Source organism: Phocoena sinus, chromosome 15 (genome assembly GCF_008692025.1).
Source record: "Phocoena sinus isolate mPhoSin1 chromosome 15, mPhoSin1.pri, whole genome shotgun sequence".
NCBI classification, from domain to species: domain Eukaryota; kingdom Metazoa; phylum Chordata; class Mammalia; order Artiodactyla; family Phocoenidae; genus Phocoena; species Phocoena sinus.
Genome location: NC_045777.1, coordinates 36,858,471 through 36,877,648, shown reverse-complemented (window position 1 = coordinate 36,877,648; position 19,178 = coordinate 36,858,471). Strand labels below are relative to the sequence as shown.

General features: G+C 36.0%; 1 protein-coding gene across 1 annotated transcript; it reads right to left on the bottom strand.

The window, feature by feature from the left end:
* Positions 1-429: 429 nt before the first annotated feature.
* On the bottom strand, positions 430-18,688 carry ANKEF1 (ankyrin repeat and EF-hand domain containing 1). Its single transcript, XM_032606047.1, has 9 exons — positions 18,343-18,688; positions 12,957-13,156; positions 12,030-12,179; positions 10,888-11,011; positions 6,759-7,581; positions 4,636-4,862; positions 3,295-3,458; positions 2,017-2,154; positions 430-1,177 (listed from the first exon to the last, which is right to left on the bottom strand). The coding sequence occupies exons 1-9, from the start codon at positions 18,686-18,688 to the stop codon at positions 1,019-1,021; spliced, it is 2,331 nt and encodes a 776-aa protein (XP_032461938.1). The 3' UTR covers positions 430-1,018.
* Between the last annotated feature and the right edge of the window lie 490 nt (positions 18,689-19,178).

Here is a 19,178-nt window from a genome sequence, read left to right as displayed (position 1 = left end):
AGCGCCAAAATAAATAATGGTAGTAAATGATTATAACCCATTAAGCGAAAAAGAAAACCGTGAGTCCATACTGATTACATAACCAATACACAAACTAATGGTGAAGAAGAGAAAGCTCTGACCAGCAATACAAAACCAACTAAGAAATGTAGAAAGAATGATGAGATTAGAAAACAATTTTATGGCAACCATCACTGTAATAATTTTTTCAGGCAAAAGTCATCCATGAGTGTTAAAATTAGAGGGTGAAAGTCATGGGAGTAACAGGAAATTTACGTAGTTTCAAAGGATGTATCCATGAGATTTTTATTAAGTACAAAAGGAAAAAGAGTAACTTTACAGAGGAGAAGCCAAGTCCGTACCACTTTTAATCAAGGGACGCACGTTGACAAAGTTTACATCCCATAGCAACATCATGTGCCTCCCGATGTGATGTACTGAAAAGGGCACACTATCATGTCAGTGGTCTTCCTGCCTAAGACGCATCACCTGAATCTATTCTTGAGGAAATGTAAGACAAATCAGGCCCAATTAACAACCATTTTACAAAATAACTAGCCTGTCTTCTAATATACCAATGCCATAAAAAAAACAAAATCTAATCCTTATCACTTATGATGTGTGAGAACAAAACTGCTTTCTTAATGGATTAAAAACGACTTCTCTTCCCTAATATCAAATTGTGTTCATCCATTTCCACTAAAATGATACCTTTAACAAACATAATGGTGTAAATCTTGTAAATTCTTTGACAATGACACTATGCTTATAACAAAAAATGCCATTTATTCTACTACATTCTTGAGGAAAATTGGGAGATTTATGCAGAATAACATGCAAATTCATTGCAAAATAAAACACACCTTCTCTAGACAGCTCAGAATATTTATAGCTGTTAGAGCAAAAACAAATATTTGGTTACTTGTGGATTGTTTCGGCTTTAATGGAAATATCTACTTTATCCAACGTTTGGTCCCTGGGCCTCAAAATGTTTATCCCAAGAAGCAACTGCTGTGATTTAGGTCTTGAAGGCAGCTTTCAATGCTTGTGCTTTCTCTGTGATGTGCTTCTGAAAGGGCATCATGAAGTCATCAAAATCTACCTCGTACGAGAACCGCTCCCGGCGCAGTTCCCTCTTCCTGATCAGCTCTGCTGTGGTGGCTTTGGGACTCCAGATCTTAAATGAACAACCACATCCAGAGCAGGGGTGAATATGATGGCCAATAAACATGCCAATATCCAGACAATCTTCAAGATGGTTAATGTAAACTATCAAATTTATTTCTAAATCTCTTTTATCTCTTACACAACATTTTTGGTTATGTGGGCATCGCTGTTTCTGATGGTGACTGTTTGGACAACTGAAATGCTCTTCAGTTACCTCTCTGATGACCCTTAGGCCAGCTGCTGATCATTTTTAGGATGTCAAAACCAGGAAGCAATGGAGTTAATAGATAGTTTGGGTTTACTGCCTTTATTCTTATGGGGAAGTCAAAAGTATTTTCACAGTAGAGGGCAGAAGGAGCCGGTGGTCTCTTATTCAGCATGGCTTGATGCACATTGTCAAGACCACTCTTATTCTGCAAAGACATCTTCACCTTTTTAATTGTAGATGTTTAAGGAAGCCACTGAATAAATCCAGTCTTGATTAGTATGAAACTCCCAAATGAGATGGTGATAGTGTGTAAAAAGAGGAAGGGTTGGGCTCTAAGGTGTACCCAGAGAAAGTATCTATAGAACTCGGTGACTACATGGCTATAAGGAATGGCACTAACTGAAGAAGACTTCAATTGTTCAAGGAAAATTAAAATGTTAATACAGAAAAGAGTAATACCAGATATTGGAAGCTATACAAGTTGGACTTACTTAGTCAGAAGTAGTAGGACCTAGAAAAAGGACACCTCCAAATAATAACTAGAAAAGATAAGGACATTTGTTTGGGTGCTCTGCATAAAAAGTATTTGAAAAATGACATCATGAGTTTATACCATGTTATGATCTTTCTAAAGTACTTACCCTCTGTGGAATAAATGTGATATCCTCTTTCTTGGTATAACCACTGGTAATCAATGAATTGAGGTAAGCCACATTATCCTTATGCACCTTCTTTTTCTCCACTATGGTTGGTACAGTATACATTGATGAAAGTGGCATCTGGAAACAAGACCAAAAAAAACCTGTCAATTGCAAAAACCTATATATACTTCCTAACATTATTTGCTGTTCTGTATCTTACTCTGAAGTCAGAAAAAACTAAAAATGCTACTATACAAATTATAATTTGAAATGAAATAGAATATCATTATAATTTTGAGCGAGGAGAGATCATTCGTTTGCCTTGTTTGACTTTATTTAATTAGTATTAGTGACAGATCACACAAGTCTTTCAGATATCCATCCTTGACCTGTGGCCATTATTAATCAGAAGAGTGTATTCCTACCAAAATGATAATGGTGCATGTATCAGGAGCTTTAGCTGATCAATCCTCCTTCACCTCTGGCCATCCTTACTCTCTTCCTCCATGCTTACTACTCTCTATTGTCTGCCTATCATCCCTTCAACTCTATCTACTTCCTACCACCTACATTTCTCTAACCCTTTCTAATTTGATAGCGTTAAAGATTTTCCTTCCTGAATTTCACCCCCTATCCTATGTCAGCCAAGGATGTCTAGGGATCCATCTGCTTCCCTGAAAGAAGCTTCCAGTCTAGAAATGTACTTAAAGCTTCCTGCTAATGAATGACAAATTCTTGGTGTCTCAGAAATCCCCATAAACAACAACCTCAATCTTCTGCTGCTAATTTAGAGGCACCCAAACCATTCCAGATTACCAGGGACAATTTGACACCTTTAAAACCTTCTAGAGTTGTTTTGCAGGATATCCAAGTTACATATCCCTGGGTTCATAGTAATTATTAAAATTCTTTGGGAGTGGGGTGGTAAGGTGGGTAGTGAAAGATTATGAAACCAAAATGAAGGAAAATCATGCTTTACTTCATTTCTCATAAGGGTTACCCTTCTTCCCTTTTGGGGCCATCCCATCAAATCTGTATAATTCAGGTCTGAGTGTATACATATCCAATACCAGTTACTTTTTGTGTGGGTTCTGTTTGCAATGAGTACTTTTTAGGCTTTTCAGTAACAGGAAATTTCTTGCTAGATATTTCTTTAAAACTATTGCATAATGGTGCTGAAAACATGGACTGCATATTATTTGCCCATGTCCTGTAACAATACGTAAATGGTGCCGCAGCCCCACCAGTTACTAATGGGAGGTCAACTGCTTTTCTTACCTCTTCTTTCTTAATCTCAGGGCCTTCAGTCTTCACTTTAAGCAGTGGCTTGCCTTTTGTTTTTTGATTTTCTGCTTGTTTTGGCAAGTTATCCAGCTTTTCCTTAATCAAACCAATTATTCTATAGTCAGCATAAGCCTTTGCAACATCCATGGCACTATGCCCTGTTTAAAACATAAATTCAGAGTTTCGTTAAACAGATTAATAATAAACCATGTAGCAAAATCTCAGCACATCAGCTCTAAGCATGCAGTACCAAGGGTGATTACTGAAGTGAATGGTATGTATAAAGTCACAGAGCTGGATCAGATACTCTCTAAGGTGGCCCCAGCTCTAAAATCTCATCATTTAGAGTGCCATTTACCAGCAAAATCATTTCTTCTTGTTAATTATTTTGAGAATGTTTCTTAAAAAGTTGATAGGAAATAGTGGTAGATTACATTTTGAATATCTGAGTGCTGGTTCTCTCCCCACAGTGCACACATTCCTTTGTGTGTGACAATTTTACATTGTCCTCCCCTTCCCATGATGGAAGGAGGTGTATTCAAAAAGGCCTGGGAAACTGGAGGTCTCAAGTGCTCTATGCAGATTGCTGGGTATTATGACACCTGTAACGTCCTCAGGCAGGCCTAACAATATTACCTGTGACTCAGAGGCAGCCTGAAGCAGCCAGAGATAAAGTTCCTTCAGATCCAAAGGAAGCAATGGGTTCCACTCTAAGAAAATAACACCTCCACATATTTACATGGGATATTTATGACATAAGGTAGGCTTCCCATTTACTTCCTAGAAAGAGCCTCAATTCAGGAATGATTTGTCCAACTTTAGAAGGAATCCAAAGTCTACAGAGGCTTCAAACTATGCCGATTATTAGGAATTGACTGTTAAGACAAAGTGATGACTCATGATGTGATCTGCAGACTGGTGTCAGCCTACAAACTAATGGTTACGCAGCCACAGTGAAATAAATACAGGGATTAAGAGTAAATGTTTAGAAATTTTTATAGCAATTTTATGTCATTTGAATCGAATGATAAAAAAAAGTTTGGACTTGTATTTTATGGGCTTTTTCCTCTTCATTTTTCTAGTAAATCATTTTCATTGTATTTTGCAAAAGTCTCCATCCACAATGGATCACCAACATAAAGAACTGGTTCTTTTACACCAATGATTTGAGAAGCACTGTGTATACGATAAAGTTCCATAACATTTACTCAGGTTTGCTTTTGCAGCAGTGACTCAAGGGAAAATGTGGTCCTACAAGAATAGGTTTAAACGGGTTTGGAATCTAACATAAATCCTCCTTTTCTAACCCTAATCACCCATAATGAGAACACATGCCTTTTCTATTCTCCAGCTGGAATTTAGCACCAATATCAAGTAGGTATTTTACAGTATCCAGTCTACAGCTCTCAATGGCTCTACTTAAGGGAGTTGAGTTGTTGATTGAAAGGGCATCTACCACGGCTCCAGATTTAACAAGAAGCTCAACAATATCCTGTTGGCCGGCATGGCATGCAAAATGAAGCGGAGTCCACAGAAAATTATCTGTTGCATTGACGTTAGCCCTGTAAAATGAGGTAGATGCATGAGCTAAAAATATGGGTTATTCCAAGCACTAGAGGATAAAAATGGTAAGGAAGATATCATAGTTTTATCAGGTTTTTCAACTGAAAACCAAGGAAGGTTTGGGTCAAGTTAAATTCTGTGCCATAGTTTTTCTTGACCTGTGTCCTTCATTTTATAACAGTCTTAACTTTGTGTATATATACATTTTGTTTAGTTTAAAAGGTGCTTAGACCCTAAGGGTTACAATTGTAACCCTTAGATCCTTAGGTTACAATTGTAACCTAAGGGCTACATTTTTGCATCATTAAAATCAGGGAAAAACTGGATCTGATGAAAAATCAAAGCTAACAGGAAACAGAAAAGTTATATTATTTCATTTTGTATCTACTTTCTCTGTATGTTATGAATTTTTAAATGCACCTTCATTATTAAAATTTTAAGCATTATAATGTATCAAAATTTTGTATCAAAACATGATACAAATGAACTTATTTACAAAACAGAAACAGACTCATAGACTTCCAAAACAAACTTGTGGTTGCCAAAGGGGAAAGGTGAGGGGGTGGGATGAATTGGGAGTTTGTGATTAACATATACACACTACTATATTTAAAATAAATAATGAACAAGAACCTACTGTATAGCACAGGGAACTCTACTCAATATTCTGTAATAATTTATACATGAAAAGAATCTGAAAAAGAATGGATACGTATACGTATAACTGAATCACTTTGCTATACACCTGAAACTAGAACAACGTTTTAAATCAACTATACTCCAATGTTAAATGAAAAAAGAAAATTAATTCTTTTGATTTTATTGAAAGCAATATATCATCCAGAAACTATGAAAAGATAAAATAAAATTTTAGTCCTATTTAAAAATTCTCTGCCCAACACTTCACATTGTCATTAGTTGCTTTATACTCCCTCTCTATAATAAACACATTTAAATCCTTCTTTGAAGGTAAACATTATAGTAATAATAACAATAATACCTTTTATCAAGTCTGCAATTACTGGGCTACTAAGTGCTTTACATATTTTAACTCATTTAATCTTCAACAAATCCTGTGAGCTGAGTTCCATTAGAACCCCATTATAAAAATGAGAAAACTGAGGCACAAAAAGGTTAAGAAAGTTACCCCAGGTTATTCAGCAATGGTAAAAAGAAGGACTTAAGCCTGAGAAATTGCTTTAGATTTAAAAGTTAAACTAAATGTCATGCTTTGTTATTTTAAAGATATTTACAAATGAACCAGGGAAAAGGGAATGAAATGGTGTTTAGTCATTATGGCTACCATCAAATTGCTTGAATTTGTTGGGATCCCCTCCAAAAAAAAAAAAAAGAAAGAAAGAAAGAAAAAAGAGACAGATTTAAAAATGACTCCATGTAAAATGAGTACGTTCTAGAGATCTGCTCTACAATATTATAATCACTATAGTGATTATAGTTAGCAATATTGTACCCTACACTTAAAATTTAAGAGGGTAGATCTCATGCTGTCTGTTCTTACCACAATAAAAAAAGATTCTGTTTTTAATTTAAAATAAAATAAAAAGCAACTCCACATCGTCTAGGTAAAGCTCTGAGACCAAATTAAATTGTCTTGGGAGGCCAGGGATACCTAATCAGAAGGCTTTGTTTACCCTCAGAGAGAAAACTTCTTGGCCTTCACTTTGTGCATAGTTGTTATTGGCAAACGGTCTTTGTGTACACACACTCCTATGTTCCATTAGCCTGGTTCCCAGTATAAGATCTATTTGTGATCTGGACTTCAGGAATGAAGCCCTTTCTTGCACTACTTAAATTCTGGAGCTGAATGTGTCTTAGCCTTCCTTGAAATGTGAAGGCTCCCAAAAATCTAAATTTCACTCAACCAAAAGGCATACCCTTTTTCAAGAAGAAACTTGACCGCATCTATGTTTCCACTGGCACATGCAGTCATTAGGGGTGTCTTGTAATAATTATCCTTCATATCCACAGGTATTCCTGATTCAAACGCCTTTTTCAGAGATGCCAGGTCTCCCGCCTTGGTGATAAAATTAATGTTTGAAAAGACCTTCCCTGGATCATCAATGTACCAAGCAGAGTCATCCTGAATGGGATGTTCGGGTGGATGATCTCGGTTAAAGCGATTGCAATCAGTTACATGCTTGTAGGTTTCAATCATATAACAAGGAGGCCCACCTTCGCTCTGGCGTGGAAACACGTGGTCAGGGATGATGCAGATTGGGAGGGGTAAAACAAACTTGCCTTTTTTGGCTTTTTTGGCCATCCCTTTTTTATTTTTCTTAGGCCCATAGGATCCCAGGACATAAGACTTGCTTAAGTATTTGGTTCCTTTAAAGAAATCGTTAATGTTGACCCCTCCGCCCCGGACCTTTTCGTGAAGTTGAGCTATGGTAGCTATCTGTTCTGAGCTCATAAAATCTTGCCTCTCCTCCAGCGCCAGCACAAAGTCTTCCTTGGTGACTGTCCCATCGCCCCTGTCCACAAACGAAAGGGCTTCCCGAAGGAAAGTCTCATGTTCTATGGACCAATCGTGAAGTTTCAGGTACAATTGTGGATTCGGATTTTTGGCTCCTGGCCGGGCCAGTTTATTAGCGATTTGCTCCGCCCGCCGTATTTCTCTGATGGCTGCTTTAAAGCCGCCTTCCTTAGCCAAGGCCCTGGGCGTTTTATGGTCCAAATTCTTCCATTTCAGATCACATCCTAAAACAGGAAGCATCATGATTATGAATGGTGCCAAGGCATCTGCATGACTCCACAATGACATGCATCCAACGGTTTTTAAAATTTCTAGTGATTAATCAAAAGTTGCTCCCCAAATTACTTGTATATAGAGGTAAGCACATTTAGCTCTTATAACTACAAAATTAAGCTATGATTTTTTTTTTTTTCCGTGAGCTTTACTTTGGTGAATTCTGAGGGAGATATGTTTCCAATTGATAGTATCTTTTCCCAAAGGATTAGGACATTAATCCCTATAGATATTTGAAACAAATATCATATCGGGATACTTGCTAAGGAGGCTTCCTGACTAGCAGGAAAGAGTAAGGGTGACATTTGAATTTGGAAGGAAGCTGGATTCAAACAGCTTAAATAGGACCTTAGGAACTCAGGATGCTAACTGACACCTGCTTCTTTTGAACAATTATGACTAAATCTGTGTAAAATCTTAAACTATGCTTTAACTGTATTCTACATGAAGTTAGTGTAATTTATATTGACCTGCTGTTTTGCAGTAAGGTCATGTGAACAGCCTAACAGAAGAAAAAGTAATTTGTTCATCAAACCTGAAAGAATAAGAACTGTGCAATTAGGCATTAAAATCCGTTTTCCTTTTTGGGCCCTTACTTAAAATGATGGGACCAACATTATATGTAAGCATTCTCCAAAGAAATAAACTTTTCTGAATGCATCAAGGAGTCTACTTAATGCTATCAAGAAGGCTGTGTTGTCTGTAATAAATGTCTGGAGACACTAAAAACCCATTATAAGTCAGACTATGAAGATGCTCTTTCTAGTGTTTTGAATCTAGAAGGCTCTTCTGTTGTTTTGCAAGCATCACATAATCAAAAGATTCTCTAACCTCAGTATCTCTAGCATCCAAAATGTAAAGGTCGCCGAATGCAAAAATAAAACCCGTCCCTCCAACACTTTATAGTTTTATTCCTTATCAAAAAGAAAATTAATTACCAGTGTTTTTCAACGTTAGCACTTCCTATGGCATTGTCAAAAATTAAAATTTTATATGAAGGCTGATAATTTTACTAGTGATAGAAAAACTCAAAAAGAGCATTGGAACAATAAAGATTCTAAAATTTTTATATTGGACAGTTTGAAGAATAGTGACTTATTGGGAAAGGGACCTGAGACTGGTCTCAACAGTATAATTCCACAGCATAATAATTCCATAGTATAATTCCGTAGTCATCTTGAGTATGCTGTTTTTAATTTAGCTTTTTCGCTTATTCAGGGTGTCTGGGGGTTTATCTACCATCTCCCAATCCGCTCCTATATTCAGCCCAGCACTAAGGATCAAAGGGTTTTAAAGCGGCTTTATCTTGCCTTCTTCTGCTCCCAGTTTCCTCCCTGTTAGAAATTTTGTGTGGATAAAAGACGCCAACATCCCAGCTTAAAGATATGAAGGCATTTTCTTCTCTCTTTGATTTTGTCTCCTCTTTTATCATTAGTAAATAAAGATACATTCATTCCCTTTGTGATTTATGTGCCTCTGTGGCTGAGATACTCAACTTTCAGCTGACTGCTGTCAAAAGGCCCAGGAGAAGGAGAACCCTGCACGGGGGGCTTCAGGAGAACTATTCCAAACTCCCCTCCTCTCCCCTGGATCTGGCCTCACACTGCCTACAGGGAGTTGTAAATTACTCTAGGGACAACAAGATCAGGGACAAAAGAGGAGCATACTGAGGAAGGTAGTTTAATGTGGGAAAGGAATCCAGCCCTCACATTTAAGAATAAAAGAGGCTACACTCAGGGAGTTTACTCAGAAATGAGCATTTCGTGACCAATGGTTTCTTGCTGCTCTGATTGCCTTAGATAAGCAATTGCCTGGTATGGAAATAGGTCACCCACATAGGATCTGGTGGTTGTACTTCCAAACATGCTACAGAACTCAGAACATTTTCAGACATTTATTTCAGAAACACAGCCTAGTCTTGTGAGCCAGCCAGGAGGATGAAACTTTTCTGCATCACCAGGCAAGGCCTTTGGCAGGCTCTGGCTCTTTACTTCTCAATTTGCTTTCTCTGACTTTATCCCAGGAGTACATAAATGGTAGAGTATATATTGGGTGATGTTTGTCCCAGTAAGAAAGGAATCAGCATGTTAAAGTTGAAGAAGCTTGTCTCAATCTGGGCAGATCTTTAGTTTCTAGAAATACACAATGTTAAAAATGAAGTGTCAGAATAATCTGCTGATGGTAACAGCTTTGAAAATAAGACTGATGAGACAGTTGATGACGGCAAAAATTGCAGTTGATATATTTTCCTTTATCTGCTTTGTATTTTAGGGGAATGGGGAAAGAATGTGAGCTTTGTATAACGTGAAAAAAGTCAAAGTGGATCAGTTATTACACCACTAGTTACGCAGGCATGTTAGTCTTATTTATAATGTTAGTGGTTACAGTATAGGCTCTCTCAGGTCCCAGCGACTTCAAAATTTCTGTTCCTCTGTAGAAGACAGGAAAATAAAAGCACTTTCTCTGCTCTATTATAGAGTTGTTGAACTTTAAGTTTCTGCCCATTTCTCATAAACTGGAAAAAAAAAAAAACACACTACCATAACATTCAGCAGAATGCAGCTCCCTCTCTAACAAAGAGTTAATAACTTTGAATGTACATTTAATTAGCATGTAATTAACACCAAATAGATCCAAATCTTTAAACTTAATTGGCTAATATTACTATTTTAAGGAATACATTAAGCTATACATAACATAGTTTATATTCCTAAGTTAATAATTATTTGAAAGCTACAGAAAAATCTAAAATAATAAATATTACTTATATTCCAAATGTTCCATGAAATTTTTCATTTTATTTCATGTGTTTCTCCCCAAAATATTTCCCCTATAATTTAAAATTACCCAGAAATGTTATCTATGCACTTGACATGATAGTACATTTTTAAAAATAAAATAATTAAGAATGCAAACTAAAAGACATGGTGTCTAGTGTTTGTCTTTTTTTAGATTGATATTTACATTTTTAAAATAGGAATTTAATAACTATAAGCATCTTAATAATTGGTTGACTCATAAACCATTCTCTTTAGATTTTTAATAATAACCTAAAAATACTTGAGAAATGAATTTTTATCACCTTCAAGGCCAGATTCATGATTTAACAGAAGGTAAATAAGAAAAAAAGTTTAATTTTCTTTCTACATATATGTGTGAGATAAGCAACTGACATTTGACAGGCTGAAATTCTCTGCTCATCTACAGTGAGGGAAAATTATAAATTCTTTAGGCATGAAATTGGTAGACCATTTTACCTCGCTGAGATATATATTTACAGCAATCTGCAAAACCACCCATAGCAGCATAATGAAGTGGTGTGTTGCCATTCATTGCAATCAGCCCCATGTCTCCGTCGTAGGCAAAGAGAAGCTTCAATATCTGCAAAATAAATAGTGGATATTGTAGAGGAATAGGAATGTACATTTACTGAATGAAAACTGGGACCTAGACCTGTGCTATCCAGAGTGTCAATCTGAATTAAATTAAAATCAATTAAATAGAAAACAAATTTTAAAAATTCAGTTCCTTACTTCCACTAGCCACAGTTCAAGTACTCAAAAACCACATGTGTAGTGTATTGTACCACATTGTACAGCACAGATACAGAACAATTCCATCACTGCCAGAAGTTCTATCAAACAACATTGATCTAGCGTATAGAAAACTCTATACTCAGCTGGGGAACTACTGTTCTGAAGTAAATTTAGGCAATTTTAGAAAGCGTCAGACTATGGCAAGCATCATCAGGGGAGCAAATTCTTTACCAAACAGATGTGACTTCTACTGTGATATATACTTTTATTGCAGGGAAGAGACCCTATGACAAAAGTAAAGATAATTATGTTAAAACTCAGAAAAGCTCAGTAAAGAAATTTTAGATATAATTCAGAATTTAAAAAAATAAGATAGCATTGATTTCTATTTTGTTTCTGCAATATCACTGTACCTATGAGATAATCCTTTGCTGATATATCCAAATAATAAGAATACTTAGAGTTAAAAATTTAGATGAGTCATTAGATGCCTCAAACATCAGGGAGATGAGTATATTGGCATTGTTCTCCCCACTGTGAAAATTCTAATGTGTAATGGAGTCATAAAATGGAGTAATCCCAGTTGGCAAAACCTTTAAGCTGTCATAATTAAAAATATAGAAAAACATTATTAGCAATATAAAAAGAATAAGTTAGAAAGCAGATAAAACTGAATAAAGAGCTAAAATATATTTTGAAGGTTAATATTTGGTTTAAAATATAGTTTTAGAATTATTTCAGAAAATCAAGGTGATAACTCAGAAAAAATCCTATCAGTGTAACCTACATGATATTTTAAGATGTTGAGAAAAAGAAGAGAATATTTTTAGCAACAAAATTTAAAGCAAAGAGTAGATTATTACATCAAAAAAGCCTCCTTTGGCAGCAAAGTGTGCGGCGTGATGTCTGTCATTGTCAAATGCATTCACGTCACCTCCTCTTTCCAATATCCCTCGAACTAGTTCTACCACTCCTTCTCTTGATGCTTCCATTAAAGCCGTGCGACCTGTGGACTGGACGTGAAACAGATCAGATGCTGTTTATCCCTGTCATACTAAATAACATATTCCGTATAAATATGGTCTAAATCTATTTGGCCTTAGAGTCACACTGACACGTTCAGTTCTGTACAGTTTTATTGGTTTCACGTAACAAATAGGAAAAATGAAGCCAGTAAAATGGGTCAGTGTCCAAAATGTAGAATTCTAAAATCAGAGTCAAGGTCACACCAAAAGTCCCTGTAAGAACATCATGCTGAAAAATGCAGTTTCTTGCAAAGAAAGTAGAGCAATAAGGGAGAAAAGAGGGTAAAACACATGCTAAAATTAGGCTATAGGTGTTTTCCAATGAGAAGAAAATCTATTTTTATTGTTGGGAAATGACAATTAAAAGATAAGAAAACTGAACAAAATTAGCCAAATGAGGAGAGGGAGCAAAATGATTAAGGGGAACAGCAGAACTACATATTTTCTTTTGAAGAAGATAAATTTTTATTAGGCATCAGTAATATCTTTCCTACTTCCTGTAAAGATCTTTTAACATTATACATAATAAATACCAATTTTCCAAACATAATTCAGACATAGATTGTAGAATCATGGCCATGCCATATAAAGATGATGAAAGTATATCATCTTAAAGTATTTTGAACAGAAATGAACAGTCTAAACTAACAGGATAATTTTATCATATTCAAGTGAAAAAAATACACTAATAGAGATTATTAGTGTATTGAAATTTTTTTCTATAATTGAAAAAAGGAATATTTAGAATCACAGGAATAGTCATACTGAGTTGACAGCATTTGGATTGGCTCCTTTTTCCAACAATGTCAGGCACACATCTTTAACATCATGTGCTTCTTCACAAGCTCTAAGGAATATTGGCTTTCCGTCATAGGTACAATTGTTGACATCTGCACCATGTTCCAAGGCAATCAGTGCACAGCGATGATGCCTCTTTGTAGGTAAAATGCAGTAAAACAAAATACCTGTAGAAAAATAGAATCCCCAAAGAATACTTAATTAGTAGTCTCTCTATATTTGGATCACATAGAAAGGAACAAACAATAATTTACAAATTCATAATTAGCTAGCTGAAGGTGATAGAGCAAAGATGTTTATGCCTTGGTTTTCCCTCTGAAATCAACTGAAACACCAAGACAGAGATACCAGAAAAGAAATCCAACCTCTTATAAGAGCCAGAAAACAATCATAACCAAAATGTGATAAGATTTTGTTTGGGAAGAATTTGAGTGCTGGGATGTGAGCTCCGGTTGACCCTGGGTATTTGGCATCCTGCAGTCTATACTCCATTGTCCCTTCTTGGAATATACAGGGGTGTGTGTGCCAGAGGACTATTGGTGGATCCCTGGATCCCCTCTGAAACTGCAGAGTGGCAAAGGAGATGGTACATAATGATGAAATGTGCAGACCAGCCATGTTTATAGGAAGCAGGCTGTCTGTACAGTAGCAGTGAGAAGAAAAACTAGATGGCAAGGGGCTCTGACATTTTGGCAAATTATTTTGTTTACTGAAGAGAGAAAAATGATAAATCCTCATACCCAGCACCTGTGACATACATACCCTCAACATAACCCATGTCAAAAATGTACTACAGACCTGGGGTATTGTTTATATTACCCTGGTAAGAAAGTCAGGTAAACAGCAGTCAAACTCCAAACTGACTTTGTAATGACTTGACTCTAAAAAGAGGCTTCATTCAAAGAGGAACAATAATCAACAAGAAACCAGCATGTGACCTATGAAAAAATATACTGAAAGAAAGGTAAGGAAAGAAACTTGATGACAAACACTAGGCAAAAATTATATACTCAAAAAATTATATGACATGAAAATTATTGACTGACCCATTTCCATAACAAAGAAATCAAATATATTTTTTTCTGAAACAAAAGTGCAAAGCTAGACTGAACCTATAATAAGTACTTCTAGGACAATAAAAGATAAGTAGAAGGAAAAGATGAATTTGAGCAAGCAGAGCTTAAAAAAAGAAATGGTAGAGAAAAGTATTATCAAACCACTAAAGAAATGAAAGTGGTTCACATTGGAAGCAGGAAAAAGGAGAGCAGACATTGCCAAAACCATGGTCAGGGACATGGAAGAAAAACTTGAAAGAACTTGAATGAAAAATGTAACTGAAATGATGCAAGAGTTTAAATGTTCTAGAGAGGCAAAGAATATTTAACATGTATGTAATTGGTATGTAAAAATAAATGAACAAATGGAACAGAAAGAAATGGAGAGATATAAGAGAAGAAAACTCTCTTGAAGGAAAAACCTAGATCTGACAGAGTATACTGAGTCTCAGGAAAAATTGATTAACAACAAGCCATAAGATGGTGCCTAGGTAAAGCTAGGTAAGAAAGTGTCCTGTGAGCATCCAGTTAAAAATTCAAGTCATTTCTAAAGAGAAAAAGTCAAGCTGGCTGCAAGACTTTGGTACAGCAACATTCAGTGCTAGAAAATAACCAAAGGAGCTCTACAATGTCACTTGGAAAAGAAAACAGGGAATTTTTAATACTCAGTCAAGCTATTGTTCATATATAAAAGTGATGGACAATAAGTTTAAAGATGCAAGAAATCAAAAGATATAAGCCCAAAGGAGTGAGCTAAACTACTTGATGACAATAATGAGTCCAACAGGGGATCAACAGAGAATATGTGACTAAAAGACCCATGATAGATGCTGAATCCCTTCAACCATTGAACCAAAGTTCAATCACCTTAGGAATTCTAGATACAGAAAATAATATTGTAATTCACAGTAATGTAGAAATAACAATGTAGTTTAACAAAACTTGGAGGGAAGAAGAGACAGTGTAAGCATTTGATTTTCTTTATCTTTTACTGCTGGAGTTTGAGATATTATTTAAAACAGATAAAGAGATAGATGTTTATTATTTAAAGGTATGAAAAGAATCACTGAAAGAACTAAAATGATTTTAATGTACTAAAATTAGGTACTGGAAGGGAGGTAAAGGAGGTGAGAGGAAGGGTTCTTGTACCAATCTCATCTTTCATAGAGAAATATTAATGAATACTGTTTAAAGTGCTAATTCAATAAACAGAGTTTTAAGTATATGTAATGTTGTCCAGTTAGCCATTAAAAGAACTAAAAACATACCATTAATTTTAGAAAATGTGAGAAGGAAAATATACACACACAGCAAAACAAAACACAGAACACATGGACCATAGAGGAAAATATTTTTATACATATTTGTGTATTTATATAAATTAAATATATTATGCTTTCATAATATAAAATAAGTGACAGTTCTGACGCCAAACCTATGGAGCATCTAGATAAATGTAAATTGGATAAACTCTACCATTAAAATAAAAAGACAATGTATGTGAAAATCGAAACCAAAATATATCTCATATAAACATGCATCTAAATTAGAGTTACTCAAACAGTTAAAAATAGAAAGATGGTCAAGGACATGGTTGAAAATATAAAATCAAAGACAGAGAAGTCATAGTAGGCAAGAGTGAACCAAAACAGCAATAAATGATAACAACAGCAAAATCTAGAAAATAGTGCCAGTTGAGGTTGAATTCATTACAAAGACCTTAAGGAACTTATGAAATGGCTACTTTATAATGATGGCATGTACAACGCACAGTGAAAGTCTATCCATGCTGACTATTTAAGCCACAAAGGACACAAATCAACATTCCAAGATCGAAGCAAAAACAAAAGAGAAAAAAATGTATACACAATAGAACTAGCATATTGAATTGAGGACTGGGGATGCATTCCTATAAATGGGAGAACCAATGGAATGGGTGTTACAAGGAACTATTCCAGCTTTACCCTTAAAGAAAATAATTCCAGACACTGTAACTAATTTCCTAAGAAAACAAATAATTTTTTGGCTTAGAGTGTTACCTTCTCCATATTCTGCAAAATTGTTCAAATAGAAAGTACAGGTTAGACCTAGAGTACATCCCTCATCCTTCTAAAGCTCCATTATTTTAACCATTTAAATGTTTGCTTATCCTTTTGAAACAATGTACAGTGAGTCAAATGTCAATCACCAGAAAATAGGATGTTAAGGGCAGAGAGACTACAGTGGAATAAACCAAGGAGTTTGGCCAGTGGCAGCCCTTGAGCTGAGGGATGTGCAAGGTAAGCTAGGTTCACTGATGGGAAGACAAGGCCCTCTGTGCAGTAGGCATACCATGAACCACAATCAAGGCTGGAGGGAGCAGTACTAACAAGGTCACGTGTGAAACAAGATTTTGTATTTATTTCAAGTTTCATTTTATATTTTTAATTATTTCTATTTGATTTGTCAGGTTGTTTTTATCATACTTTGGTCTTCCAGAACCTTGGTAGGTTTAATATTAATTTGAATGAGTATAGATAACCTCATGGCTGTTGCATTTGCTACAGATACTCATTTGACCTCGCTTCCAATTTTACCTTGATTGTTTACATTTTATAATTTTAGTTTATTTATTTATTTTTTTAATGTATTTATTTATGGCTGTGTTGGGTCTTTGTTTCTGTGCGAGGGCTTTCTCCTGTTGTGGCAAGCGGGGGCCACTCTTCATAGCGGTGCGCGGGCCTCTCACTATCGCGGCCTCTCTTGTTGCGGAGCACAGGCTCCAGACGCGCAGGCTCAGTAGTTGTGGCTCACGGGCCTAGTTGCTCCGCAGCATGTGGGATCTTCCCGGACCAGGGCTCGAACCCGTGTCCCCTGCATTGGCAGGCAGATTCTCAACCACTGCACCACCAGGGAGGCCCTAATTTTAGTTTTTTATGCTATAAAATGTCTCAGACTGCTTTCTTTGTGATTTGTATCTCTGTTTCAAACTCAAGAAGGTAAACTTTTCTTTGTTACCGTTCTTCTGAATGTACTGAAGTTTCCATGAAAATCCAGGTATACAAGATGTCATTTAAAAAACTATCTCATGGTCAAATAAATATGGAAAATGTCACTTGTTTTGGTCGGTATGACAAATGTAGAATAAACATGTCTAAATTTGTTTTATCCAATGTTTCTCTAATAAATTTGGCAGTGGAATGAACCAGTTTTGCATGTAGCACTTATCAATATCCCACTGATTCGGTGGCCCGTGACACACACTTTGGGAAATGATATTCTATAGAGCGTTGAGAGGTTTTTTTTCAGAATATAACATTTTAAAACACATTTGACTCCTGAGTACATCTGAAGTGTATTTTGTTATGTGGTGCCATTAAGTAATTAAATAATTCTTCCTTTTCTTTGTCCTCTCCTCTTGTTATAAGCAAGTCACTTTTTAAATACCATGTCCACAGAGCGTTAAGAAGCAGACTCTGCTCCTGTCAGAAAACATTAATTAACATTATAAAATGGGACTCATTTCTCTAATGTGGGACTGATGTTAATGGCTTTGTACTTGAAGCAACTCTTTGGAACAACTGATTAAATCTACCAATTTATATTAAGCCTGGAGGTAGTTTTCTTAGTGATTTTCATGAGGCTGTGTCACCTCCTGTCAGAACCTTGAGTTATTTGGATAAGAAGCTCCCAGATCGTGGTCTTGAAATGGGATTTGAGAGGGGAGGAGTGAGAAAGTGGGGCTATCTCACCTAAATAATCATGGAAATGCCATATCTCAAATTTTAAGTCATATTTTCAAATACATTTTTAAATGACACTAGAAAGTTGGAGTTCATGTCAGAATCCACTTTTGTCCCTCAAATTCCTAAATGCAACTACTTTCTACATTAGACTGCTCTTGAGAGCAAAACCTATATCTAGTATTACTCGAGGTTCTAAAATGTAAAAAAGAAGAGATGCTCTCCTTCATCTTTAGCTCTAAATGAGACTTTATATTTTACAATGGGTGATTGTGATTATGGAAATATTAACATGTGTCATGTTGAAAGTTCTCCACGTTAAAAAAAAAAAAACAGATTGACTAATTCTAATATTATTTTTCAATGAGAAAGTTCTCAGAACTGGCTTCCCTAAGAAATACCTGCATCATTTTCAAATCATGGGGAAATAGTGTCCTTTGGTATAAGAGTGAGAATCTAGACTTTCACTACCATGTACCATAAATAACTCACTTCTAAAGTTGGAAAGCAAAAAATGCATTTTGTTGATTTCTGGCTACAAAGTGAATTGCTGGATAAAATGCTGGGAGTTCTTACCTTTTCCTTCATTATTGACAATAGTCATATCGGCCTTTGCCTTGGCTAATATTTCCATTGACAATTCGTGGCCCAGTTCTGCAGCCCTCATAGCTGGAGTACAGCCCATCTTATCTTGCACATCAGGGTGAGCACCGAGGCTCAGGAGAAAGCTGACCATATCGATGTCATTGGAAACTGAGGCTAAGTGCAGAGCACTGTTTCCATTGACGGGGTCTGTGAAATTGATGAGTTCAGGGTATCCGAGCCTAGTCAGCTTCTCTATCTGCTTCTTGTCTTTGTTCCGAACACACTGGAGAACTTTGTAGATCTGCAGGTTCTCAAGTCTTTTATCTGCTAAAGCCATATTTGACCAGCTTCTTGAAAATGCCTTTGTGGACCAAAACAAAAATTACAGCAACAAAAATCAAAGCAAAAACATATAACTCAAAGTTAATTTTGTCTTCTTAACTGTGACTAAATAATAATAATAATAATAAATAAATATATATATATATTTTTTTTTTTTTTTTCGGTACGCGGGCCTCTCACTGTTGTGGCCTCTCCTGTTGCGGAGCACAGGCTCCGGACGCGCAGGCTCAGCGGCCATGGCTCACGGGCCTAGCTGCTCCATGGCATGTGGGATCTTCCCAGACCAGGGCATGAACCCGTGTCCCCTGCATTGGCAGGCAGACTCTCAACCACTGCACCACCAGGGAAGCCCGATAATAAAATTTTAAGCCTTCCCTAAGAAGAGATGCTGTTTCTTATGAAACGTTATTACCATAATTTATTGCAACTAATTCATGAAAGCAGAAATTACATATAAATACAAAAATATTCAGCTAGCATAACGT